The following is a 27,297-nucleotide window of genomic DNA, read 5'->3' as shown; positions in this document are numbered from 1 at the left end:
CACGCCACGGAGTTATTTGGGGGTGGGGTGGGGGGGTCGAACGGGGGGGGGGGTGCTAGGGGGAAGTTGTATGCGCGCTCTTGTTGCAGAGGAAGGCGATCCGTGCGCGCTTACACAGGAACTGTGGGGGTGCTGATTGGACAAAAAAAAAAAGACCACGCATTTGTTTGACTCACTTTTTTTAAGTGTTGAATTATTAACCTGCACCGTAGTTATTTCAAACTCGTTTTGTATTCTTTTAAAGTGGAACTCGATAAGAGCGGTACTGGGAAGTATAACGAATAATGTGATTAAAGTAGATTTTCCAGGTAGTGTAATTATCTATGTTTCTGATGATGGAAAATTGGACACTGGCATAGAGTACGTTTTATTCTATTTTTAAGTGGGACCAAATGTTATCTGAACTGGTGTCAAATTCAAATGTCGAGCTGTAAACATAATACATACGTACAGTGAGTGCAAAAAGTTACCATGTACAACACTCTAAACTACAACCACGCAAAATACTGTATGTAAACCTTGAGAAGCACAGACATATCGAAACCGCATAAGAATAGACGTACAGGGGTCATTTACTTGAGCAGGAACGTAAATACAACAGGGTTAAAAACACATGACTTACATCTTGGTCTTCCTCATCAGCTTCCAACCAAGAACGCCCAAAAAAGCTCCCCAAAGGCGTTGAGTAATATATTTGCACAGCTGCACCATTTCCGTCTTTAAAGTCTATTGTAAAGTATGTCCTTAGGGGGGCAGTCCATTTTGTTTCACCTGCTTTGTTCTCAGAACGAGTCATGAGACAGTAATGTCTGATCGTAAAGACATAAATGCATAAAGACTCCTCTTAATAAGTTACCACAAACTTACTTCAAGTGCCTCTGAGATGACAACAAGCATAAAGGTCAACCAAAATTGAGCACTATTATCTATGTAAAGCCAGATTGCTGGTTGCAGGATGTGCAAGTGTCGGGTGTCTGTTACATGCAGTATACAGCATCGCACTGGCTCACAAAAACAGATCAGAGGAAATATTTTGTGATGCGTTTTCCCCCCCTTTAGCGTACGCGCTGCCAAAAACAAATTCCGTCCAGGTGATGACTTCATGGACAAAGCAGCTAGAGGTCAGTAAACAGACAAGATTTGTTTGGCTGTGCCTTAATCAGTAACTACAGCAGCAAAATGCAAAGTCACTGTCACACTGGGAATATGTTGAGAGTTAATGTGGGGAAACAGTAGTGAGGTCTTATTTTGCAGCCAGACAATAAAATAAAACAATAGAGGCAAGAAAATCTGTCAAATTGAGTTAGGGTGTGTTGCCTGGTGCTGTGCGATGGTGTGCTTTGCTCACTCAAACGGAAAAAACACGATCTTCTGCCCCTACCGGTCCAACTGTAAGACAGACAAACTGGATTGCTTGCTGAAGGTCGTGTAATGCACTTTACTTGTGGACAGACAGCGGACACAAGCGCCGATTAAGTGACATGATAGAAGGAGTGCGAGACGGTAAACAGAGCTGAATCGACATGACTACGTATGCACAGTATGGATTGGATAGCGCTATTTAGGTTTATTTGTGGGCTTTTACAAGCTCGGATCCAGGCTCAATAGTAGCAGAAAGTACACTCAGTGGGGAAAGAGTGGATGGATAGTAAACGCTTGCCTTCGGATAATGCGGACAAAATGAATGTGAGCTGGAAACAACAATCAATATGAGTTGGATATTGTTCACATTTTTCCATTGAATGAGTACACTACTCATGTTGGAACTCCAACAATGCATTCAACTTTTGATTCATTATGAGTTCAGACATAGTTATCCCCATAGGAAAAAAATTCAACTCAATTACAGTGTTGCCCCACATAATCGCGATTCGACTCGCAAACTACTTTAACTTATATTTGGATTTTATTTTTGGAACTTATATTCCATTAGCGGCTAATATGTTGGTGCTCTGGCCAAAGCAGTAAAAGTATAGCTTTGGCACCATATTGTGGTATCTTTGTGACAAGGAACTATGTTAAAATGAGTCGAGGAGCTTCGTTTCGGCATAAATTGTGCTTGGTTGCCATCTTGAGGCCACTTGGTGCTGAGGAACTACTTTGAAGTGAGTTGAGGAGCTTTATTTGGACAAAAGTAGTGCTTTGCTGCCAACTTGTGGCATCAGTAGTTTTTAGTGTATTTTAACTATTTGTAGTAGGTCTAGTCCCTAACTGCTGCAAATATCAGGGGAACACTGCAATCCAGTTAAGGGGGTAAAATTCACCAAAACAAAAAATGTCACCAGGTAATCTTTAAAGTACCATTTTGTCTTTGTTAGTTGTCATTGTCAACACAACAAAATGTAGCAAGCATTACGTGTTGGTGGTAAGTTCCCATTTTAGTTATCAATGCTGTTGGCATTTTTCTCTGACTTGTTATCACTAACAAACTTTTATTATTCACACATTGCAAAAACTGAAGTAAAAACACTGTAGAAAAATACAGATTAGAAGACAAGTGAGATTAGACAATTTATCGCCACCTGTTTTGGATCATATTCAGAATATTTTTGGTCAAATTGTGAGTTGTTTGACTACCGAAGCGATCGAGATAAAGTGGCCCGCTGTCGATGACAGAAATGCAAAACCCGACCCAGTTCTGATGCAGTCAAGGAAAAAAGCACAAAGTGATCACCGACGTGCAGCAAGGAAAACGAGTAGAGCGACGAAAGAAACGTGGATCGGAAGCAGATGTCCTTTCCTTGGCTTGTTGCTTCGATATAGGGCAGCAGTTCCTGAAAATCTGAAGAACCCCCTCCCCGAAATTGCACATGGCAGACTTCTGAAAATCAACATGTAGATCTCGTTGGATGGACGCATTAACATTAAGTTGAAACAAAATCCCTGAAAAGTTGAAGCTGGCTCCGAGTGCTGAAGTGCTGAAATGAAACCTGACCGATGTCGTCTTTTTGGCCAAAAATGTGTTTTCTTCCTGTCCATGTTTTGTGTTGTTTTTATAATTGAGCGTATGTCAGTTCCAGTTCCTGGGCAGGTTTTCCAAGATCCTGCGTCGGTGGGAAGAGTTGGTCACCCCTGCGGCGCGCAGATCGTCTTCTGTGATGCCGCTGTGGAGTGGACAAATGCTACTGTGGCACTTTGGAAACAGCAATCATTTTTAGTGTCAGCCCCCTTTTATCTAAGTGAAACCTTCTCTTGTGTATAAAAGAGAGTTAAAAATGGTGTGCGCCGAAAACTGCAATGTGTTCGTACAGCTAACTAAAGCAAATACAGATCCTGAGTGCAAAGTGGCTACAGTGGCAGACTTGTTGAGACTTGACTCAACTTGCTTGAAATTTAGTCGAGACTCATCTTGACTTGTTTGGAATTCAAAGGTTAAGACTTGAGATGGATAAGTTGTGTGACTTCTTCCCACCGCTTTACATAAACATCTGATGATTTATGAACCGCACCGCTTTGTGGTAAATGTGGCTGTTGTGTAACAGTAGCATTGTAAGAGCGTCCCTGCATTAGTGCAAGAGAAATAGCAGCGTTACCTGAAGTAATCCAGATCATCCCAGCCATTGAGACTGAGTCCCAGGGTGTATTTCTGAAGGCCCAGGGCACTGAGGAGCTCACAGACGGTCTCTGGAGCACCTTGGAGCACAGATACCTGCATTGATGGGAGACACACAATTTTGGGGGGTTTTTTTGGGGTCAAATTTGACCCGTTTTGACATTTGACAGCAATAAAAATAGCCCAAATGTCATTCTTTCACCCTAAAATTTGCTGACCTTTCATAAAGAGACTCCAAATTATGTATGGCAATCGGCAATCGAAAAGTGTTATTATTTTTTTTAGAACCAACTCCTATTAATTCAAATTCTGAATTGTTTGTGTGCCACATTCCGTCTATGTGACGGACCAGTCCGTCTATCCGTCACTGACGGACGTCCGTTTTGCTGACGGTTGACGAATGGCGGGAACATTTTTAAAATAGACGGATTAAGCATAGACGGAAACCCCTTTATTTAGTCCGCCATTCGTCTGCGGTCCGTCATTAGTCTACTTTTCGCGGCAAGGCTTCGATGGCCGCGGCGACCGCTGGTAGGAAAATAGTGGGTTGTTGTTGTTTGGGGGACATATTTGAGTGAGGGACCAAGCTGTGAACAGGCTTTGAAAGCGCAGCGGAAGGGAGGCGGGGGGATGAAAGTTTACTCAAAGTCTCAGACGGACGGCTGTTTACTATTATTATTTATATTAATAATATTTTTTCCCTCGCGGGAATGAGGGATGACGGAAGGTTATCTACACTGCAGACATGTGACGGATGATGTATAAGTGACGTTCAATATTTTTGCCCATCTCTACATATTGATGTCACAAATGAGTGATGTATCACACGCAAGAAGTGTATTTTGGTTGTAAAATCTTCCAAAATGGCGCTGCCATATAATATCACTCTCTATCATTGACACCATTATTTTTGATGCGTGGGGCATTGGGTTAGCTTTGTTGCTACACAAAAAGAACAGCAGTCTCTTTACTATCACAATCATACATAATAAATAATAAAACTGCTAAATATGAGTGTTTATCTAAAATAAAAAGTGATGTTGGATGGATCCCCTATTTATTAGAGTCAAACACTGCTAGCAGATATTGAAAAGATATTCTTGGCCTCGGTCAAAAGAGAAGAAATACAGTGAATAACTCTCCACGAGAGTCGTACCTCATTCTCCCAGCTTTGGCGCCTCTCCGTGTGCAACGCCGGACCATTCCTGTAGGCTTGCCTCTGGCTCGGATAGGACGGAGGGCTCTGCTTTGAGGGGAAGAAGTCAACCTCACTGAGGGATTTGGCAATCTGCAGAGCGGTGAGGGAGTTGTCTCCCGTCCGCCCGGGGGGCTGCTGCTGGTGCTGCTCCGCCACCCAAGGAGCAGGCCGACAGTGTCCGAAAGGAACGGGAACGGGGGTGAATTGGAAAACGGGCGGGGCTTTTGTTTTCCTGATGGGATCGGTCCTCTCCGGGAGGTCCCTCCTGGCTTTTTGCCGCATGATCGCGGATTGATTCATGTACAGGTTCCTCAAGTTCTTCTCTGGTAATATGGAGTCATGGCAAATGTTTTTAGCATGATATTTAGGCTTTGACAAGTGCTCCTGACACTGGGAGATGCTTTGACTGCAGGGCGGAGAAATGGGAGAAGGCTTTTTGGCGGGGAAAAGCTCGTAAGAGGAGTTGGGTTGCGGCGTCTGGAGTTGAGTGGACGTAGTGTACTGGGGAAGGACGGCGGGGATTTCGATCTCGGTGAAGTCCGATCGGCGACAGGGTCGCGTGTTGAAGACGTGCCTCGCTGATATTTTGGGGAGCTGCAGAGCCTCGTTCCCGGCCCAGATCACCTGCGGGTCACTTCGCTGGGGGAGAGCCTCCTCTATGCCGCGAACCACCGACACGCCCTCGAAGATGAAGTAGGCTGGGTTGGTGTAGCTGCTCGGAGTCGGTTTGGAAGGAGCTGCCAAGGACCTACAACACATGAGTAAGCTCAAGTCGAGTTGCTTTCTGTTCAAGGGAGGTTATTACTTCCTTCCTAACATGGGTTTGGATTCCTCTGGAGGTATTTGAACCGGAAAAAAAAATTCTGTCAGCCTTGGCTCTACTGTATTGTTTCCTCATGACCACTCAACTTAAAAGGGTGTGCAATGACACTTTCATGATGGTTAGCTTTTATTTTGTTTTGACTTTGTTTTTTTGTTTTTTTAATTCAGATAGTTTTAATCAGTTTTTTGAAAGTATTTTTTGTTGTTGTTTTGATTAGGTTTTTTTTTTTTTTTAATGCTTCATTCTAGTTTAGTCTAGTTTTTATTCAAGTGTTTTTACACATGGACTGAGCAATATGTTGAGCGCAAGATAAAAAAAGATAACAATAAGTATTATGTAATATAAAGTTAGCTTCATAAACATGAACTATAATTTCAGTTTTCTTTTTTTTTAAAGCACTCCAGTTTTTATTTCATTAACATTTTTTTTAATTTTTTTTTTTATTTTTATCTATTTTGTTAGTTTCCATTAACTCATTGACTGCCAGACAGTTTCAGACCTTCTTTTACCCTCACATTTGAAAAAAAAAAATTGAAAGGAATATAAATAAATTCCTGGGATTGAATGGCTGGACTGCGAAAAGACAACTAAATTCGTTAATGGCAGTGAAGGAGTTAACTCTAATAACTTTGGTAGTGGCATTAGTATTGTACTCACTGGTGTAGCTTCATCACGCTGTAGGGACATTATCACCATATTATTACCACATTACTGGACGCATTATATTGCTTAATGACATTCTGCATCATTTGTTGCACACTTGTTTGATAAGTATTACTAAACTACTGGATACTTCTTATCGCTTAATGACTCTTTGTACCGTGTCTTTCTCCTAAATGTATATTTTGCTTCAGTAGCTTGTTCGCTTTAGTACTTGAGTGGCTCCAACTACTGGAGACACATTTCTTGTGTGTTTTAACATACTTTGCCAATAAAGATGATTCTGATGTTGAATACGGACGTTTTAAAAGTATTTTTAAATTCTCGGTTCTCAAGTAATAAGTTAGAGTTGCTTTAAAGTGATTGCATGAAGATTTATAGTGTGGCATGGCTCCAAATGAAAACCTTTGATGCCGATCCAAATACAGTAGTAGAATAGTTGACATAGCTATTTATACAACGTCAACTAAAACCTAAGAACTGACGCTCATAACTGTAAAAACTTACCACTGGACACAGAATGACAACATGAATCCTCACCGATTTATTTGGACTCGTGTGGATGCAGGAGACACGTGTCCTCTGCCGGGACCTTTATCGTCTTTTTCAAAACGGAGCCAATCTGAAAAAGCCAAATGCCAAAAGTGACAAAAATCAGTCATTGTGTTTCAAAACCTGCTTCCTCAATGTGTGCGCAAGACAGTTTCATTGTGAGCATGTACAGCATGATAGCACAGTGGGGTTGAGAGAAAAACGCTGACCTGGAGGCATGATACCAATGTGTCCCATTTCACTGTCTCAGGATGCATCTGGTCAGGGTCAGTCAATCGGCAGCCGAAAGAGGAAGCGGAAGTGCAAAGCCAAGCCGGGTGGGGTGGGGGGGGGGGTCATTGAGGAACCAAATAGAGGAAGCAATGTGAGACTGACAGGAGAGGCCGGGAAATGCAGTGCCAGTGGAGGTGAAAGCTGAGAAGGGAGAGAGAGTGCAAAGAGGGCAGAGGGTGCCGGGGGGAGTGGGGGTGTGTAACTGTTCCGTCGGACCCACCGTAGGTCTTCTCACGGGTTCCCCGTCGATCCTTGGGCACATGAATGCGGACCCGTCCTCTGATGGAGCCCATTTCCTCACCCCGGTGGCTCAGGAACGTCTCAAATTGCTCTGACGCGCCGACAAGGGAGCGGAGAGCGACACAGCATTCACCTGAATGAACAAAATGTCGGGTCACACGGGCTCATTTTAAGGTGCACTTTAGTTCAGTGACGTCTACAGATCAGCATAATAACGGAATATTCAGGAATTTCATCAATTTTGGGGGAATTGTGTGTTGATTATTCATGTTTGAAAGAATTGAAATAAAATGCTATGGGGGCACAACTTTGCTCCGTGGTGTGCACACACTCAGGGCTGACAAGTTGACGACAAGGCACGCATTCATTCACATTCATCCAGCAAGGGCAAAATGGTTTGGACGTTATGAAGGAAAACATAACTTTACCGTACGACTCAAAACCATCACATGACTTGACAGACAGCAGCAGGTGCTGATCCTGGAGGTAGTCCATGTCAGACCTGTGCGGAAGAAGCTAGCGCAAAGAGACACGAGTTAGTTAGCGGCAGTGTTCGCAGCCACAAGCGGGCACGCCGGCACTTGAGGGCCGCTGACCTTGGGCAGCTGTTTAAAGGACCAGGCCAGTTTGAGAAATCCGGGGACGTCGCAGATTTGCGAGTCGTTCTCATTTGAGCGCCGCGTCTCTGGGAAGGGATACAGCATGTTAATAAACAGCTGCTAGAGTAACATCACATAAATCCGGGGATCTGCAAGCAATGGCTTGTGGGTCCGTGAAATCATTTGCATTACATCATGTCGCATAATTTTTTTTAAATGTGTGCAGGTAGGTAACATTGATGGAGACCCCAGCATAGCTGATGAATAGCAAAAGGACTCCATCCCAATCCCTCGTGAGAAGCAGGAACACTAAAAAAGTTCTCCAAAATGTTTAAAGGGTAAGTCAACCCAAACATTTTTTTTTCAAGAATATGTTCTACGCAGGCCCACTAGTTGAAACAAGGGATTCTAATAAATATTGCATTTGTGGAATAAGAGTTCATCCACACGTTTTTGGCCATCTCCGGGGGCGGCCATTTTGTCACTTCTGTCGATTGAAAATGACATCACAGTTGCTCCGGGCTCAGGTAACGACCAATCACGGCTCACCTGTTTTCTGAAGCTGAGCCATAATTGGTCGTTATCTGAGCCCTGAGCAGTTGTGATGTCATTTTCAGTCGACAGAAGTGACAAAATGGCCGCCCCCTGAGATGGCTAAAAAAGGGGTGGATTTTGCTGCTTAATTTATATTCCACAAATGCAATATTAATCAAAATGTCATGTTTCAACTTGTGGGAACATATTCTTGAAAAAAAATGTGTTTGGGTTGATATCCACTTTAAGAATGGCTGCTTTACATAGCACATTTTTACCACAACGTACCTTCGAGACAAGGTGACGAAAAGTCAATGAAGAACTTTTCTTTGCTGGCCGTCTTCACGATGGCCTCGATGCCTTCCAGCTCAACCCAGGCCCTCTCCACGCCCGCACCTGGATCTGTTTGACATGAAGGACAAAACTGTTCACATGATGAGGAGAGCTGCAGGAATTCCAACCATGTGTAAAAAGTCTTCAACAGCATACCTGCTTTGGAGCTGAAATGAGACGTCACGCCCACTTGGAAGGTGGCAAAAACAGGTGAGTGGTCACTGGTGAAAATGTCATCTGTGCATCCTGATAAGCGAAACGAGAAAAATTCCCCCACTTTTTAGCCTCACAGGTTTGTAATCATTTCTTTGAAGTGATGTCGGCCATCTTCGAATCCTCTCATTCCTACCGTACGCCGTGCACATAACGTGCGTGTCAGGGTAGGACTTCCACAAAATCCTGTCGCACCATGACGGAACATTGACTCGCACCTACGAGAAAAGAACAAGCAAGCCTAGAAAGAAAGTGTGCGTGGCGGTGGAAGATATTTTCAACTATGCCAGGCATTCCTGTTTGAACTCATTTAAATGCTATTTTTGGAACTTGTGGCAGCTCTTGTCCAATTCAGGTTCCCCTCACTGGGGTTATGTTACACACAAAATACTCGGAGAAGCGAGTCCGTGGAGTGCTCGTAGTTGTTTTTGTAGTTTATCATGTTCTTTGCAAAGACTCTTTTAGCTGCGCCTCAGAATTCCTCCTCAGAAGTGCATGGGATAATTCCAGCTAAACCCGCTTACTCACCCCTGAAGTCTTGTACTTTTGCCACAGGTAGCACTCTCTAGACCCTCTTTCGTACCGATAGGTGGGTGGAAATGCAATCTTCTCTTCCTCTTAAAAAATAATGATGAATGTAGAAAAAAAGGCAGAAAGGAACATATAACATAAGTATTTCAGTCTGGAAATAATGCAATTCAATGTGTCATAAAGTAAAAAAATCCATGGGAATTATCCATACAATCATCTTCTATAACACTTGTGAAAAAAAAATAAATTCTTTCAGCATGCAGTGATTACGGAGGCTATAGTTGTGATAACTGGCTCAATCCCAAAGTACAGTTTCAGCTTTATACAAATGCAACTCACTAAAATAGAGAAAGCCTTTCCTCTTGTGCCTCTCTCGGGTCAGCTGGTCCGCACACATGAGCTCCTCAAACTCCCTCTTAGATACATGCTTCAAAATGTCCTGCAGGCACGGGGAACAGTGAAAAATTGTCACTGTCTGCAATTATTCCTTTCCGGGACCATTACATCAGAGGCAAATCAGTCACAACTGAGGAGTGTAAGACAAGCAGAATTTGTAAGCGTATGGTGAAAGTATGCAAAGATTTGAGTGGCACCTGTACGTCCAGGTCCAGTCGGTAGTTGAGGTCTCCGCACCAGAAGAGGTGAGTGAAGCGCAGACTGATGTCGAAGGCGCCGAGGTGTTTGTCGCCTAGTGAAAGCAGCCTGAGGATGTCCGCAAAGTTCTGGTTCCGCCTGAAAAACATGCCCAGGGTCAGATGGAAAGATGAACACGAAATGCACAAAAGATTAGTGATATGTGGCTTTCGGGTGAAATTTTGCGATGGACCTAAATTTCACTCTAACCTTTACAGGTAAACTTAATTTAACCTTCTCTAAACTTTTGAATACATGCTCAATTTTTCAGTGCTTTCAGTACCCTTTGCACGATTTGTAGTTGTCTCACAAGGAGCTGAAGGGCAAAATTCACTAATGTACCTGAGAACTTTCTCACTGCCTGAAGTTAGGTGACAGTTGACGAAGCCAAACGATGTTCCATTGAAGTGAAACGACACACCAACCGCTCCCTTGTTCCCTGTCGCAAAGCAAACGCTTCCTTGCAAACTTCCATTTCCATATTAATTGTATGTAATGTTTTGTAAATGTGAATTTGTGACGTCAGGGAGTTTACCCAGAGTGTTGCCCAGGCCAGTCTTCACACTGGCACTGCTCACATGGCTAATGCGGCTCTCATGCTCTGGTTTGACAAACACAGCCAGGCGCATGTTCCAGAGGGACTGCACTGCCACCTACAGGAAAAATAACTGCTTTACACCCATCACCACTATTGGCTTGAAGCAGGTTGAAAGTTAAAGTGTTGGTGGTTTCTGTATTATTATTATGTGTGTACCGTATGTGAACGTTGGTGCGGTGATTCGCAGCGTGAATAAAGCGTCAATCTATCCATTTAAATTGTAGCATTAGGTTGCGGGCTCATAACACACTAACATAAAAAACAGCATGTGGATGAAAGTATCAGATAGAGAAAAATACGACATACTTGTTTGAAGTCAATCTGTGTGTGGCTGCGAAGGGTCGCTTTAATATGTTCCGCCCACTCCTTCTCCCCCTGAGGGTTTTCCTGCGTGCCCAAGGCGTAGATGTCATGAGGCAGTGACGCGGTAGACTCGTCGGGGGTGTGCCCCAAACCGCAGCAAGTGACCCACGACTGGAGGCTGCGAGGCGGAGGGGAACCGCCTGCGGACGCAAAACAGTACAAAAAACAACCCGGATGACAAGGCCTCTTAAATGGAGCCTGTGTTTAGTGAGTAGACGTCAGCGATTACCCATATTCCAGGTGCCGACGAAAACAGAGATGACGTCAGGTTCGCTCAGCTCGGAGTGCCTCGTTTTCATCAGCTGGATGAGTTGGCAGAAGGCATCGCCCTTCTGAATGAGAAAACACAATGGTGGGTTTTAAAATAAAATGTGTTTTTCGAAGGATAATGAAACTGAGAATTTAGTGATCTGCAGTTTCACTATAACCTGGAGGGATGGGGATTAGGTTAAGTGTTTCAATTTAGGGTAGGTAGGCAGGTAGGAAGATTAGCATTGTTAAGAGACAATAAATAAACTAATATATCGTCTAGTCATATTTACCCGTGTGCTCTCAAAGATCATCTCCCGTGGTGCGTTGTGGTGGCTGTCGATAACCACGCGTACCTTGGCGGGACTACTCTGGTACTTGACAACCTGAAGGACTGACGCACAAAAGGACCTAAGCCATTAGACAAGCTATCCAAGTGCCCCAATTGCAAATGGGCAAAGAATTACAGTACCTCTGTCATGCGAAATCCGCTCTACATCGAATGAAGAGGCCTTCCTGTCAAAGAGCAGCACGCCTGCATCCGCATCCACAGTGACCGTCTGCCTGCCGTAACGCAGCATCTTTACCTGGAAACGCAAACACATTACTGACACGGTGAACCAGTTTGGCATGTTGTTAGTAAATTTATAGTAATCCACTGATTGTGTTTTTTTATCAGCTGCTTTTGAGCAGACCTGTTTCTTGGCCATGCAGGAATGTACCTTGTACGTGAAAGTATCAGAGATGGGCATTCCGTCCCAGAGATGGAACGGTCAGTCCGTCCGGAACCCATTTTGTGGACGGACGGACGGACGGAGGACGAGAAGTTTTTTAAAAAGGACGGACTAAGCAAGGACGCAGGTGGATTTTCGTCCGTTCCTGACCGGGTCAAGTACCGGCTGATGTGTTGTGTTGGGTTCTTTTAAAAAGAAACACCAATGTTTTCTTCCACGATACCACAGAGCCGCCATGGTTGCAGAATCACAACACTGCAGTATATTTTTCTCACAGGCATAGTCTGCCCTCTAGTGGACGCCAATTTCACTGACGAGGAAAAAAGTGCAGAGCAATTTTGTTTTGTTAACATTGAGTACTGTTAACACTGAGAACGAACAACGTTCATTCTCTTCCTAAAATAGCATTGCTTTATTTCACAATAATTATTTTTATTGTAAAATAAAGTGAAAATGTCTTGCATTAAAAGTTTTGCACCAAAACGCAATAGCATTCCGTTATTAGGCAATCTTAAATATTCTCGTGATGTCCCTGGACTTGTTCCGGTCGGTCCGCATCATCATCATCATCATCATCATCATCATCATCATGACGGTGGTTGCTGGCAGCTGAAATCTATCTTGGTTAAACAGTTGTAAACAATTCAATCCACTCATGATACTCGCGGCCGGTAAGTGGATGTGAAAAGGAAATTAGTCAGCTAATGAACGTGAAATAATGTCATGCGTTGTCATTGAAGCGCTTTAAAAGTCAAGGGGTCGGAGGACGAAAGGTTTTATGAATAAGGACGGAGGGGTGAGGGCGAAAGGGTAGCCTGGTCGCGGATGGACCGGCAAAAAAGAGTAAAGTGCCCATCAATGGAAAATATGTTTAGAATACTAGCCTGTGATGTTACAATTTGCTCGTTTTCCCTGAAATTCATTTAGGTTTGAATGCCATAAAGCGTATTTCATGACGGTTTGTGTTAAGTGCTACTAATGCCCGACTTGTTTATAATGTTTCAAACAATCTTTAATAGAGACAAACAAATGCCAGACATGCTTCTTCTTATTTGCACAAGCATCATTCTTGCTGCCAATCAAGCTGTCAACGCCGCAGCTCCACGCGGCCTCCCCACACTTGAAACTGACGCTGACTGACACAGTTAAGCTGCTGAGCACACCATAACCCTCGTGTTGGGAATTGCTGTGGCAAGGAAAAGCTGTTTGAGCATTTATTTGATATCCTTGATATCCAGCTTAAGGGCTATGTACACTAGTACGCCTTTTCTCCTCAAGTAACGAAATTCAGCACACAAATGTAGAAAAACTGTGCATTAATAGTATTTTTCTCCCCACTACTAGCGGCACTTTTGGCTTACTAGTAAACAATTAAGCCTTATTAGTGAACTAGTGCTGCACAAGGATCGAAACTTGGTCCAACTAGTAGGCGTGTGTCAAGCGCTACAGGAACCTTCTCCACCGCTGTTAAAGAAAGCTGCTTTAACATTTCTTTTATATCTTCGGTATGAATTTTAAAGGCCGTCAACCCAAACATACTTTTTTCAAGAATATGTTCTATGCAGTCGACTGGTTAGCACGTCCGCCTCACAGTTCAGAGGTCGCGGGTTCGATCCCGGCTCCGGCCTCCCTGTGTGGAGTTTGCATGTTCTCCCCGTGCCTGCGTGGGTTTTCTCCGGGCACTCCGGTTTCCTCCCACAGTCCAAAAACATGCATGGTAAGTTGATTGGATACTCTAAATTGCCCCTAGGTGTGATTGTGAGTGCGGATGTTTGTCTCTGTGTGCCCTGCGATTGGCTGGCAACCAGTTCAGGGTGTCCCCCGCCTACTGCCCAAAGACAGCTGGGATAGGCTCCAGCACGCCCCGCGACCCTTGTGAGGAGAAGCGGTACAGATAATGGATGGATGGATGTTCTATGCAGGCCCACTAGTTGAAACAAGGCATTCTGATAAATATTGCGTTTGTGGAATAAGAGTTAATCCACCCGTTTTTAGCCATCTCCGGGGGCGGCCATTTTGTCACTTGTCGACTGATGACATGACGGCTCAGCTTCAGAAAACAGGTCAGCCGTGATTGGTTGTTACCTGAACCGTGAGCAGTTGTGATGTCATTTTCAGTCAACAGAAGTGACAAAATGGCCGCCCCCTGAGATGGTTAAAAACGGGTGGATTTTGCTGCTTAACTCATATTCCACAAACGCAATATTAATCAGGATGCCTTGTTTCAACTAGTGGGCCTGCTGGGAACATATTCTTGAAAAAAATATGTTTGGGTTGATTTCCACTTTAAGGACCGTGTACTAATAAGGCTTTTTGTCCTTACTAGCAGGAGAACTTTAGCATACTACTAGGACAACTAGTAGGCAACACTGCACCGATTGACATCTGAACACTACAAGTGAGGCGCTAAACGTTTACCAATACAATTTTATAATGTCACTAGTAATACTGGTCACATACAGTCGTCATCGAGTGCGCAGTTTAGCCTAACCCGTAACATAGAGTTTTTCTACTAGTAAGCTCAAGTTCACCTACTAGTAAGGACAAAGAGCGTACTAGTACATGGATTTAAGATCATATCAAGGATATCAAATAAGTTCTCAAACAACATTTTGACTATTATTCAATTTTCCTTGATAAGGAGGCGACTAGTGTTTGATACATACATGCCTAATGGTGTTACTAGGGAAGCACAGCAGTTTACTTAGTAAGGTTTAATTGCATACTAGTAAGCTAAAAGTGGCACTCTAGTAGTAGATTTAAACCTTACAAATAAGACACAGTCACTCTACTAGTGCGCCGAACTGTTCTACTGTACTGGCAAAGACAAAGAGCTTACTAGTACCTTAACCTTTTGCCATTCCACCTGGCAGTTTTACCTGAACGAAAGGTGCACCAAAGTAAATTTGATGCTGTACTTGAACCATTTGGAGTATCGGCATAGGTTTGGTCTCTTTTTGAAGATAACACGTTGAATTTTTCAGAATCGTTTTAAGTGCTACTGGCACTGAATTATGGAAGTTTGAATACAATACAACACAATACAATTTTATTCATATAGCGCCTTTCATAACAGCTATAGCTGTAACAAAGCGCTTTACAAACAATACAATAAATAGAACAAAAACAATAAAAGGCAGTGATACATGTATTAATAAATATAGACATAAATAATATATAAATATAAATAATGAAGCCAATAAATTGACATAAAACACAATATACAATTGACACCGGGAAAGAGCCGAAACTTTCAGGTCTGATCAAAAGCCAGAGAAAAGAAATGTGTCTTCAACCGGGTTTTAAAAATGGACAGAGAGGGGGCTTGCCTCAGACCAAAACTATGCCGATACTCCAAATGGTTCAAGTACAGCATCAAATTTACTTTGATGCACCTTTCGTTCAGGTAAAACTGCCAGGTGGAATGGCAATGGGCTACTTAACCTGGATATCAAGGATATTGACTTAATGCTCAAACTGCTTTCTATACTGCATGCGGCTCAGGTTAATATAGATCATGTATGTAGCAAAATGCTTGTGCAGCGTACCTGAAAAGAGTGGACTGGCAGTTGACGACATCCGCGGCTCTTGGCAGAAGTCGTAACGGTGGGCGTTGGTTCCGGAGGAGGCGGGTTCGGCTGCACAGCCAGATTGTGATTGGTTACTGCATCTTGTAGAGCCTTGAGTACCTTCACAAGCACAAAACGTTCATGTTTGATTCAACATCGTTAGCAACGATATATTTTTGTTATCCGTCAGTGCAAACCTTTTTTTCCAAGGATGACAGGAGACTGACCAACGCGGAAATCTTGCACAGTAAAGCATCCATCTCCATCTCGGGACCCTTTTTGCATGAAGACGACGCAGTTAGTCAGATAGAAATGTCCCAAAACGGCAGAAAGGCACACTCTGGGACGGGTTATCATACCGTACCTGCAAATTTGTGCATGATAAAGAGCAGCTGGGGTGGTCAAAAACCTTGGCCAGGGTTTCCAGACTCGAAAGAGTCAGGTCAATCTCACTGTGGGTCAGAACCACGTTACTACTGCTACTAAAATAATAAACATACAGTGGGTCTTCACTTTTTCACATTTTGTTAAATTACATCCTCACTCTAAAATTTAATCAATTGTTTTTTTCCCCTCAAAACCGTACACACAACACCAACATGATATATTTTTTTTTAAATTGCAAATGTATTGAAAATAAAAAACTAGGACATCAGGTGTGTACAAAAAAAAAAAAATTGGAATAAGGCTGTCATGTAACAAAACGGTGAAAAGGTGCAGCACTAAATACTTTCCAGGTGCACTGTGTTGTTAAATTAGCACCTCCATGACAGTTCCAATAAAACAGAGCATGATTGTCTTTGCAGAGGTACAAATTCTAGTACAGCTCTTTGGTAAATGTGTCTTCGGACATCAAAACAGCAAAACAAGTGAACAGTAAAAGCAGTGTGTGGTATTTGCAGCCAAAGTGTGTTTTCCCTGCCCATTCATTCTTTGCGTGCGACAGACGCTGACCTGTTCAGGCCCTGGCAGGCAACACCCAGAGTCCGCTTGAGGTGGGAGAGGCTCGTCGCCCCTTGATGCACGTCCTCGATGTCCAGGGGCAGCTGGCTGAAGAGATAGTCGTTGAGCAGTCCGATCACATCACTGGCAGTACTGGAAAACATGGCGAAAGATGCTTCACAACGTGTACAACGATATCGTCTTCTATGAGTGCCAAAAAGAATGGCCTATCACACAGATTGATTTTTCTTCTCTGTGGGAGCGTTTTTTGTTTTTTGTTTTAGTAAGAAGGGTCATGGGGAATGAAATAACTTTTTGTATGCGTGTGAGAGAATTTTGATTAGCATGAGATTTTTTTGGGGTGCGAGTGAGACTACTGCCCGTAGACAGCTGGGATAGGCTCCAGCACGCCTGGGACCCTGATGAGCGGCTTGGATAATGGATGGATGGATGATTAGAGGTTTTTTTTTGGGGTTTTTTTGTACGTGTGTCAGTTATTTTTTGGGGGGTCATGTGAGAGGTTATTTGGAGTGAGTAAGGGATTTTTTTTTTGGTGCAAATGAGAGGTTTTGGTGTTATGGGGGTAAACATTTTTGGGGGGGTCCGTGTGGGAGTTTTTGGTTGTGTGAGAGTTTTTTCTTTGCATGTGAGATGTTCCTTGGTGTGTGTTTTGTTCGAGTTTTTTTTGTGTGTGAGAGGATTTTTGGTGTGTGTGAGTTTTTTGTTGCATGGGATGGTTTGTGGGTGTGCAAGCTGTTTTTGTGTGTGTGAGATGTTTTTTGTTGTGAGAGGTTGCTTGATGTGAGTGAGGTTTTTTATGATTGCGAGAAGTTTTTGGTTGCGTGTGAGATGTTTTTTTGACGTGTGTGAAATGTTTTTTGATGTGTGAGGTTTTTGGTTGCCTGTGAGGTTTTGTGGTAACAGTGAGAGGTTTTTGGGCACGTGGGAAGGATTTTGGTGAGTGAAACAGTTTATTTTTCCCGTGTGAGTGACTATTTTTGTTCAATTTGAAGGGTTTTTTTTGTGTGTGAGTGTTGTATGAAATGTTATTTTGGACTTGCACGGCATCTGATACACTTCCATTTCATCTTACACACACTGAAGAAAAAGAAGAAACACGGGGGGGAAAATGGATAATACCTGGATGTGTTGAGTTCCTGCAACTTATTCAGGAATAAAGAATGGATGTCTGGTTTTGCCGGAGTTGCCGTGAAGGTGACCATGTTGACAGGAGCTAAACTTTGAGGCGTTTTCTCATCATCTGCGCAAACATACACATAAGCAAATGGAATTATTCAATTATTGTGTGTATTACATTTCAATATTTGACTGTAATTTCTTTCAAATTTCAACATTGCAATAGAGCTATACTATTATGTATGTCAACAGTTTCTTATGCTGCACAAAATTGTTGGGATTATTTTTACATTTCTGAGTCATTTCCTAATCGATGCTGCAATTTTACTTTGTTGGTTGTGTCAATTATACGAGATTGGTTGTAGCAGTGGTGGTGCGTTCAAATCACGAGGGCCAACCTGAGCTCTCATCTCCAGTGTCGGTGTCACGGGGCACCGGGTAAAGCAAAGGGATGACCAGGCCTTTATGCGGGTGTTGGTATCCCATAACGAGGTCCTCCAGTGTCCGGAAACAGTTGACCTGCACTCCCTGTGTGGTCTGCTGACACAAAATCGCACACAAACGTCATCATCGTTCATGTTTATCATTAATTACCTTCATTTTTTTTTTTTAGGTCACACTGTACTTATGTGCTCAAACAATTATCCATCCATTTTCTATTGCTTGTCCTCGTTAAGGTCGCAGGTGAGCTGGATAATATCCCACATGACTTTGGACTAGTTGCCACAGGACATATACTGAAAGAACCATTCACAATCACATTCACACCTATGAGCAGTTAAGAGTCTTTAATCAACCTAACATGAATGGTTATGAAAGGCAGGAGGAAACAGGAGGACATGAAAGAAATTCACACAAGGAGAGGAAAAATGAGAGATTCAAACCTGGGACATACTTACTGTGATGCAGAAGTGATAACCACTTGCACGCTGTGTTGCTATAGAGCATACATTATATAATAAATGCAACTTTTAATTCTGGTAAGTGAGGAATTGCATCAATAAGCCAGTTGAACAAAGTCAGTGAATGAAAGCTTAATAGCAGACCATTTTTTCCTCTGGTCTCTTTTAAGTTGGTAAAAGAAATTGATCTTTGGTCTGAGTGGTCTGGCTACAAATAGTATTTCAGACCACAAAGACCTCTTGAAACACAATTAAACAGAACCAAAGTGTAATATGAGAACCGGCCCAAAATATCTCTGGTGTTCACTTGGAAAAATGAAAGAAAAAAAAAGAAAAGGGAAAGCATGTGACTTGCGAGTTAATAGAGCAAAATCAGGGAGAGGGGAAAAAAAATGTGTCTGGGAGTTTTGAATCGATGGCAATGGAAAAACTGAAAGAGCAACCAAGTTTTCGGTCATCACGGAAATGACTGCCAGGGATTTTCTTAAAAGTATGTTTGTCTGTAAAAGGGCTACTTTCAGACAAAATCCTCCGAATTTGCCAAGAGACTCATACTGTGGAGTGCGCAGAGTGCTGTATAACAATAACAATGCATGAGCAGCACACACGCCCACCAGTCATTGACCTCGTGTGGGGGTAGAATCTGTGACACATGAAAACAAGTCTTCACTGAGCTGCTGAGCTCATCCTACAAGCATGCGGCCGCACGGCGGAGATGCCGTTGAAACAACGGGGCTACTGCGAGGCCACACAGAGAGGAAACACAAACGTGTTCCTGTTCTCCGTATAAAAGGCGTAACAAACTATTGTTTTATGAAATACAGTACATTTATTTTCTTACTCAAGCCAGTTTTGACACTGGGGGACAATGCTTTTTCTGTGGTCAAGCACACTGCGGGTGAAGGAATCATGAGGCAATGATGTCACTCACCTGGACTGCAAGGAGGCCATCTCCATCGGGGAGGATGCGATATGTATGAACATGGCGTTGAAACCTAGAGAAGAACAAAACAAGACAAATAATTAGGAGCAGACGACATGAAGAAGTGAAAAACAATTTTTGGAAATAGCTAACTTCATCTAAAACAAAGGAGACTAATCGAAAAAAATAAGGACACGTGCTCTGTATGTGTCGCTGATCCGTGTGCGCTAAAGTAGCAATTGTGTGAAGGTTTGGAATTACTGTGACTTCTATGTTAATTTAGGCAAGCCTGTCTATGGTGTTTCGCATTATTTGTTAGCATTGAGCTAGTGGATTCTTTGTAGAGTGCCAGATAAACAGCTTGAAACCAACATGGGAAAAAATTCAACAAACAAGACTCCAGTTGCCTCGATTCAATCTTTGTGGATTACCACGACCTGTATAATCTACACATATAAAGAAAAAGAAAATATGTAACAAGAAAATTGGAACTTTTTTTTAATTGATATTGTGACACCCTTGAGAGGATAAGCGGTTCAGAATATGGATGGATGAATATTGTGACAGTTCATTAAAAATCACTTAGGCAATTAATGCTATTAGTGTAACTACTGCACAGTATATGCTCTCACTACTGTATACTGTGGATTTTCACCACTTGCTCATCTGTCTTGAAAGTATCCTCCAAGATAAAAAATTGATTTGATTGACAAAGACAGAGAGGTATGATTGTGTTTATTATTATGGACGTAGTTTGCTGTATGGGATGGATATTAACCGATTTTACTGAGATGCCAGACAACAACACTATCAATACCAGGTGTTGGGTTTTTTTTTTAATATGGTATCATGAAAGCTATGTCTCGAATGTATTGGTTGCCTTAGTTAGCTACGTGAGAGAGGTAATCTCCATTCATTATGATGCAGTGCAGTTCTACACCACTGGAAACTACCACTACGGTCACAAACACATTGTTAAATGATAATCTTCCTGGCGGATGTGTACTATTTCATTTCTTTGGGGTGATTCAATCCCCAAAATTAGTTCGATGAGAGAATACAGGGGAAAGGGGGGGGGGGGGGGGGGGGGACAAGGGAGCGGCGCAGGCGGAGAAGCTCAGTTTTCAGGAATGCGTCTGGCGCAGGCTGAAGACCAGTCAGCATAGTGTGGTCACTGGAGCTCCCGCCCTCCTCCATGGGGCCCGAGGGAAGAAAGAAGCAGTATGGTGGGAAAAGGGGAATCTTTTGCCAGCATTTAAAAGCGGCTGACGTTGACAGTGATGATCTTGTAGTTGTCGTGGAAGTGAAGCCTCTGAATTATTTTGTAATTGGGGTCAGTGGATGACTGGTTTCAAATCTTTACAGCTTTACAAGCATATGGTATATTAGCTAACTACCTCCTTTTTTAAAGTAGGGCAGTTTTATGTGGGTCATGCCATGTATTGAAAAATCTCTGACAGCCAGGTTCAGTGGAATAATCCTGCAGTTAAAACTAATGAAGAAAACATTTTGGGGCAAGGCTGTTTAATTGCCTAATTTGAATGTATCCGTCAAAGGCTACAAATCTATCATTACAACACTGAAAATAAGTGTAACTGTAAATTAGAATATGAAAAGATAAACTCACTTAAACATAGACTATAATGAAAAGTAAATGACGCGAGGCAACCACACAGTTCAGTTAGCAAGTTAACCTCATCTGCGCTAACATTAGCTTGGGCCTTTCGATTGGAATGAATGACAAATTTAAACATTTTTAAAATACTTTTCAAAAGATACATATTTAAGATCATTTTAGTCTTGACATAATACCACCATTTTGCCTGGAGTCACACTTGAGTCACCACAGTATACAGGTGAGTTGATTAGCTAGTTAGCATCAGGCCAATAGTCGCTCAACTTCAAGAACCAACCTTAGCCTGTAAAAATGCCACTCTTTGACTCACGACTTTGAGTTTGTAAACACAGGCGAGTGTTTGAACTGAAAATTGTACCCTAAAGTCACGCTTCAAATCCAACAAATTAAATCAACATTACCCGCACTATTCACGCTGTAAAGGGACAGAGCCATACTGCTAAAACGTGAGTAATTTACAGTTTATAAAACGTTTTTAAAATTTGTATAATTGCCTGAATTAATAGTTAATCACAGTGATTATGATCCCATGATAGCTTGATAGCTTTTTAATAGCTGAAGAAAAACACACAACCCAGGAGAAACGTAACTCCTCCCTAACATACCAAGATTTTAAATACCGTAGTTACGATTAATAATTTCAGCATACTTCCTTGTCAAGAATTATTACTTTCTTATTAGCCAGGGTTTGAGCGGCATCTTGAGGAATTAAGGCATTAAAGTGTACAAAAATACACCCGAATGCCGCGAATTGGTGAATTTTTCAGCAAAGAGGTGAGGATAGGTTACAGAGGGGGAAAAAAATGCTAATTAGTGAATTCATGAATAGAAACACATTGTAGAAACACTTTTTGTTGATATGTCGATTTGGTGAGTGAAATATGAGGTCAAGCAAGAATCTGTTTTTCGGGTCATGTTATTCAAAGTTCATGGTACAGTGCAATTAATTGTAAATAACACTACCCCACAATTTAAAGACATTTTTTTTAATGTACTGAATGCAATATGAGAGAATTCCATGTACTGCATAAGTAAGACGTGGTTTCATCAGAGTATGTAAGCAGTCTACAAATTGTGAATTAGCTCACCTTTTATTTTGTTCTTTCACAGTTTGCTCACGTGATACCAGCATAGCATTTTGGACCCATTGTTTATGTTCAAACTGATCCCGATTTTGCCCGTTACAACATTATCAAACAGAACCGATCTTCTGAGCCATACCTCATAAAGCTTGACACATGAACGACGATATGCAACATCGTCAAATTAGCAAGGGTCATTCAGGTGATTCCAAGTGTGTAACGTATACTCACAGGAGGCACAGAGCATAGGCTTCCGGCACTGATTCACTGTCTCTGACCAGGAAGCTTCCATCCCTCCCGGCTCGCGCCAGCAAGTCCTCTGCGTGCACGCGGCTGATGTCACGGTGATACCATGCTGCCGTCGCCATGGCAACCGATGTTGAGAGACAGTCTAATGTAGGAAATCCACATGAGGAGAGTGTATTGGCGGTAAAGCGTCCTCAAAGTCTATCACCTTGGTAAGACGTTGATCCAAGCTACATTAACAAGTATTTCCTCGCTCCGTGTTTGCTCCCAAAAGCATTGGCTGCATGGGAAATGGGGGGGGGGGGGGGGGGGGGGGGCAAAATATCAACCAATGATGGATGTTCAGATGGAGCTCCGGTCATCCGTGTATAGAGAGGCTGTTCCGCTTCATGGCTGCCAGGTGTGTGTTTGCCTATTCCAGTCGCGAAGGAAGAGGGGGAAAACAGCAGGAGCTGCCAACCACAAACACAAGTCCTCCTCTTGTTTGTCCCAAAACAAAACGTCCGCATGCAAACAGGAAAAGAAGTACCAAGAATGGCAAAACAAACAAACCAGGCCTCATACACACAGACAGACAGAAAGCGCCCACACACTCCCCAGAAAAGAGCAGTGGCAGAACCGTCCCAGATGCAACTCAGTCAGCACTAAAAGCAGACAGGCAGGCATAGAAGCAGAATCCAGACTAATTCAAATGATTTCCCAGCTCCGTTGCCATATAAGGGAATAGGAACGGCCTCGAAAATGTTCAGCTGATGACTGTACTCCTCGTTTTCCAGAGCCAGATTCCATTTAGAGGCAGTCTGGTCAGATGTGGCTTCCTCCTAGGAGCTCGCGTTTATGCAGGCGTGTGTCACAAGTGCCCCCGTGCGCACTGGCGTGCCGTCCAGCGGTTTCTACAGCGTGTTGGCAGAGCAGACGGGAGGTGAGAAGGGGGTGGCGGTTGAAGGCAGGAAGAGGCGACCTCTTTGGAGCGCAGCGGAGACGGAGGAGGTGACTCCGCATTCCAGATGACAGAGACCCTAGTCGGGAGTTGAACTTCACCAGCAGTGTGTGAAATAGCAGATCACTTCCTCTGCTTCAGGCCCTGCCCAGTCTCTTTCCTGACATTCAAAACAGAAAAATGAGTTTGCAGATGTGCTGCCTGGCAAGCCCTCACATTTGTTCACTGCATTCAAGGAATTCATTTATGGATTTGTCCTCACTTGATGCTTTTTTTTGTTTTGTTTTTAAGTCTCCCAAAAGGTCCTGTCCCTTATTGCTTTTCACTTAAGGGGAAAAATAGCAGCCGGCATATGGTTATGATCAACCCTGACGTTTCTTATTTTTGCCCGCCTTGAACATTGCCCATTCAGCCCTCCTACTTCCCCTCCTTCTCTGCTCGTCCGGGAGTGCAGAATTCAGTGGGACGCTGCTTGGCTTCATAATAGCTCCGTCAGACTCGCGCTGTACTCAGCAGAAATGCGGCGACCGCCAACACCAGCCCCCGTAAAACTAAATAGACATGGGCCCACGCCAGTGTAATGTACCGAGTCCTCTGACATTAGCTAGAAATGCATGATTGTGCATTCAACCTGGCAGCCCCGTATTGTTTATAATACCGTACATCTGGGAATCTTGATTTTATTGTTCGGCCTACCACTATACATCATTGGCATAAATGGATAAAAATGCTTTTTTTTTGTTGTAAGTAGTAAACTAATTATCTCATCCACTGCCAAGGACATATATATTTGTCTTTTCACAGTCCAGACATTCAATGACAGGCACTTATTTATATTTTTTTTCCTCAATATTTTTTTTCAAACATTAGGGTGTAAGGGGGTCTGAAAATGTCTGACAGTGAATGAGTTAAGTGAAATTGTCCTGTATCACATCAGATGAGATGATCTCTTGGAAACCTTTGCATTATACAATGTATAATGTATGGATTTCAAATCGTTCTCTTGCAATTGTGCAAGATTATCTTCATTAGCCCTGCGCCATTTTAACGTATTCACTGCCAGACATTTTAAGACCCTCTTTTACCCTAACGTTTGAAAAAATATATATAAATAAATTCCTGGGATTGAACTGTGAAAAGACAAATAAATGTGTCAATGGCAGTGAATGAGTTAAAAAACTGGACTTTAGATGCCAAAATAGATAAGCATTACAGTGAGTACACATCACACATCGTAACCTTGTAAGTTGGGATCACCATAAACTGAGTAACCCCGTTACCATAAAGTTAAGTTGAGTCGAATTGATTTGGAGAAGGACGCTTGTATTATATTTTATTTCTCTGACTCCAGATTCGGTTCAGATGTCAACTGCATTTGTATTATAAAGATCAAATTGTTACATGGGTTACAAAATGTCAGTGCATCACGTTTACTGGAATGAATTCATGTTCTTTATCAGTCTATATGTCGATGTTGTGGCAATACATGATGTCATTTACTTGTGGTTTGACTCCCGTGGAGGAAGCAAATTTCTAATTTGGGTCTTGAGCTGAGAAAGCGTGGGAAAGACGGGTACGACGGAACCGACATTTCTGTGGTTTAAATGAGACATCGTTAACCAAACCAAGTTCATTGTGTTACGTTACGCTAACTGATCATTAGAAAGGACTCCTTAGACTAACTATCTCGAGTACACGCTCAAAATCCACAATACATATCAGTCTATTGTTATTGTGAGAGACACTTTAGATGTATGAGAAAATCAGCATCTTCTCCCTCCCCACCTTTGATCTCAAAACCTCCGCAGTGACAGAAATCTCATGTGATCACGCATGATCTCTCCAAAACGAAGAAGAACTGAAACTGCCGGATATGCACTGATGTTATCCGAGTGCTTCCGAAAACGGCCAGAGGCGGGAGTGTTATAACGTGTCGATGACATCAAGAAAAGACTTGCTTTGGAAAATACTTGGCGTCAGGGAACGCTTTTATACAAAAAATAACAAAATAATTTTGCTTTATTTACCGCGGCTTCCTTGTTCGTCAGTCTGGGCGCTTCTCTGATTGGCTACATTACATCCACGTCACATTCCACGGAATCAAATCACTCAAGAGTTGTCGGCTTTCACCACACACAACGTTTTTTGGTCGCAAATATTGAACATTGTTGACATGAATATTAATATTTAAAGTCATTTTTTTCAAGAATATGTTCCCAGCAGGCCCACTATTTGAAACAGGGCATTCTGATTAATTTTGCGTTTGTGGAATAGAAGTTAAGCAGCAAAATGCACTCGATTTTAGCCATCTCTGGGGGCGGCCATTTTGTCGCTTCTGTCGACTGAAAATGACATCACAACTGTTCACAACGACCAATCACGGCTCAGATTCAGAAAACAGGTCAGCCGTGGTTGGTCGTTGTGAGCAGTTGTGATGTCATTTTCAGTCGACAGGAAACAAAATGGCCGCCCGCAGAGATGGCTAAAAACTAGAAAACTAGTGCATTTTGCTGCTTAATTTATATTCCACAAACGCAAAATTAATCAGAATGCCATGTTTCAACTAGTGGGCCTGCTGGGAACATATTCTTGAAAAAAAATATGTTTGCGTTGACTTCCGCTTTAAGCTTGCCAGCCCGTCTTGTTTTGGACCCAATTGTCGGGACAAATCCACTCTTACCATACCTCTGACATAACAAAAATCTTATCGATAAAATCTTATAAGACAAAAGATAGACGGTCGTTTGACGTCTTTGGTTGGGGAAGGGCAAAATTGGGGAAAAAACAGCCCGTTTGTCTTTATGTGTGTAGCCGGTCTTAAACGCAACTCCATGAATATAAGTCTCAATAATAGTGAAAAGTAATCCCAAAAATGTACCTCACTCTATTTTCCGCAAATAATAAAGAAGCATATCTTATCTTAGCGTAACAGAATGTGTTCCTGTTATAGTCACAAAATCTACATGACCGCCTAAATTTAACACGCTGAAAATCGTGCTTACGAAGACAAGGTCATCCCACACGGCTGCAATGTGTTGGGAACACCCAGTATAGTTCAACGTCTAAATTAAGTGCGAACCTAAAACAGCACCGGCTTAACCATAAGGGGATTAAGGGACTACTTGTAAATGTGTCCTAACACAGGTACAGAGAGGGAATTCGAGCAAAACAGCAGGAAGGATGATATTAAAAAGATATACTTTGCGTAACACTTATCCATTCTCCTGAACACACATATTCTTTTATTTGGGGAAAAAAAAAACAACAGCTTCCCCATGGGAAGTGAAGAGACTTCTTGGAAAAGACTGACTGACAGTTTTAACTTTAGGTAACAGCCTGTCTGCAGTTTTTCTGGCAAAACTGTAAACGTGACTTAAATTTGGTAACGCCTCATGTGGTGAAATGTTAAAAAGCTCGCATTTCAGATTGTCACTAAACAAGGAAGAGTGTTGCTTTGCATAACAATATGTCTGCAAAGTGAGGGCTTCTCTTGCTTTCCAGACCTTCGTAAATGCCCAACGTTCCGCATTTAGGAACCAAAATGAATGGTTTGCCTTCAGGTTTCCGAAATTCTCTTTGCTTTGCACCCGAACGCAAAGTGTTCCTCGTCCGTATATATCTTAAAGTCTATCCACTCAACAGTTCAAATTACACTGCCCACTGTTTGCATCTCACTTAAAGCAGCCCTAAAGCCTTGTTGCTGTACATCAGATGAACGGATGCCAACATTTTCATTACCTTCGACTGTCCAGGGTGTCAAAATCTTCCACGGAATCCACCTCGCTCATTAATCAAATCATTACACTTGGCTGAAGAAGTGTGAAAATCCGGCACA

The 27,297-nt window shown here is 42.6% G+C and overlaps 1 protein-coding gene across 2 annotated transcripts; it reads right to left on the bottom strand.

The window, feature by feature from the left end:
• Nucleotides 1–35: 35 nt before the first annotated feature.
• inppl1b (inositol polyphosphate phosphatase-like 1b) lies at nt 36–22,828 on the bottom strand. 2 transcript variants are annotated; one of them, XM_086024100.1, is made up of 28 exons: nt 22,508–22,828; nt 19,568–19,631; nt 18,133–18,274; nt 17,738–17,858; nt 16,610–16,750; nt 16,020–16,107; nt 15,853–15,930; nt 15,635–15,775; nt 11,825–11,939; nt 11,646–11,746; nt 11,333–11,435; nt 11,047–11,243; nt 10,678–10,795; nt 10,485–10,581; nt 10,103–10,241; nt 9,849–9,948; nt 9,507–9,595; nt 9,115–9,196; nt 8,922–9,011; nt 8,721–8,834; nt 7,896–7,984; nt 7,728–7,815; nt 7,280–7,432; nt 6,775–6,856; nt 4,710–5,499; nt 3,534–3,649; nt 623–3,104; nt 36–132 (listed from the first exon to the last, which is right to left on the bottom strand). In XM_086024100.1, the coding sequence occupies exons 1-27, from the start codon at nt 22,642–22,644 to the stop codon at nt 3,011–3,013; spliced, it is 3,669 nt and encodes a 1,222-aa protein (XP_085880226.1). In that variant the 5' UTR covers nt 22,645–22,828; the 3' UTR covers nt 36–132; nt 623–3,010. The 2 variants fall into 2 exon arrangements, with proteins under 2 accessions (XP_085880226.1, XP_085880227.1); XM_086024101.1 differs by having other exon boundaries at nt 18,133–18,271.
• Between the last annotated feature and the right edge of the window lie 4,469 nt (nt 22,829–27,297).

Source organism: Filicampus tigris, chromosome 2 (genome assembly GCF_054856515.1).
Source record: "Filicampus tigris isolate MCC_2025a chromosome 2, RoL_Ftig_1.0, whole genome shotgun sequence".
NCBI classification, from domain to species: domain Eukaryota; kingdom Metazoa; phylum Chordata; class Actinopteri; order Syngnathiformes; family Syngnathidae; genus Filicampus; species Filicampus tigris.
The sequence above is the reverse complement of the archived record's forward strand: the minus strand, read 5'-3'. Positions and strand labels throughout refer to the sequence as shown.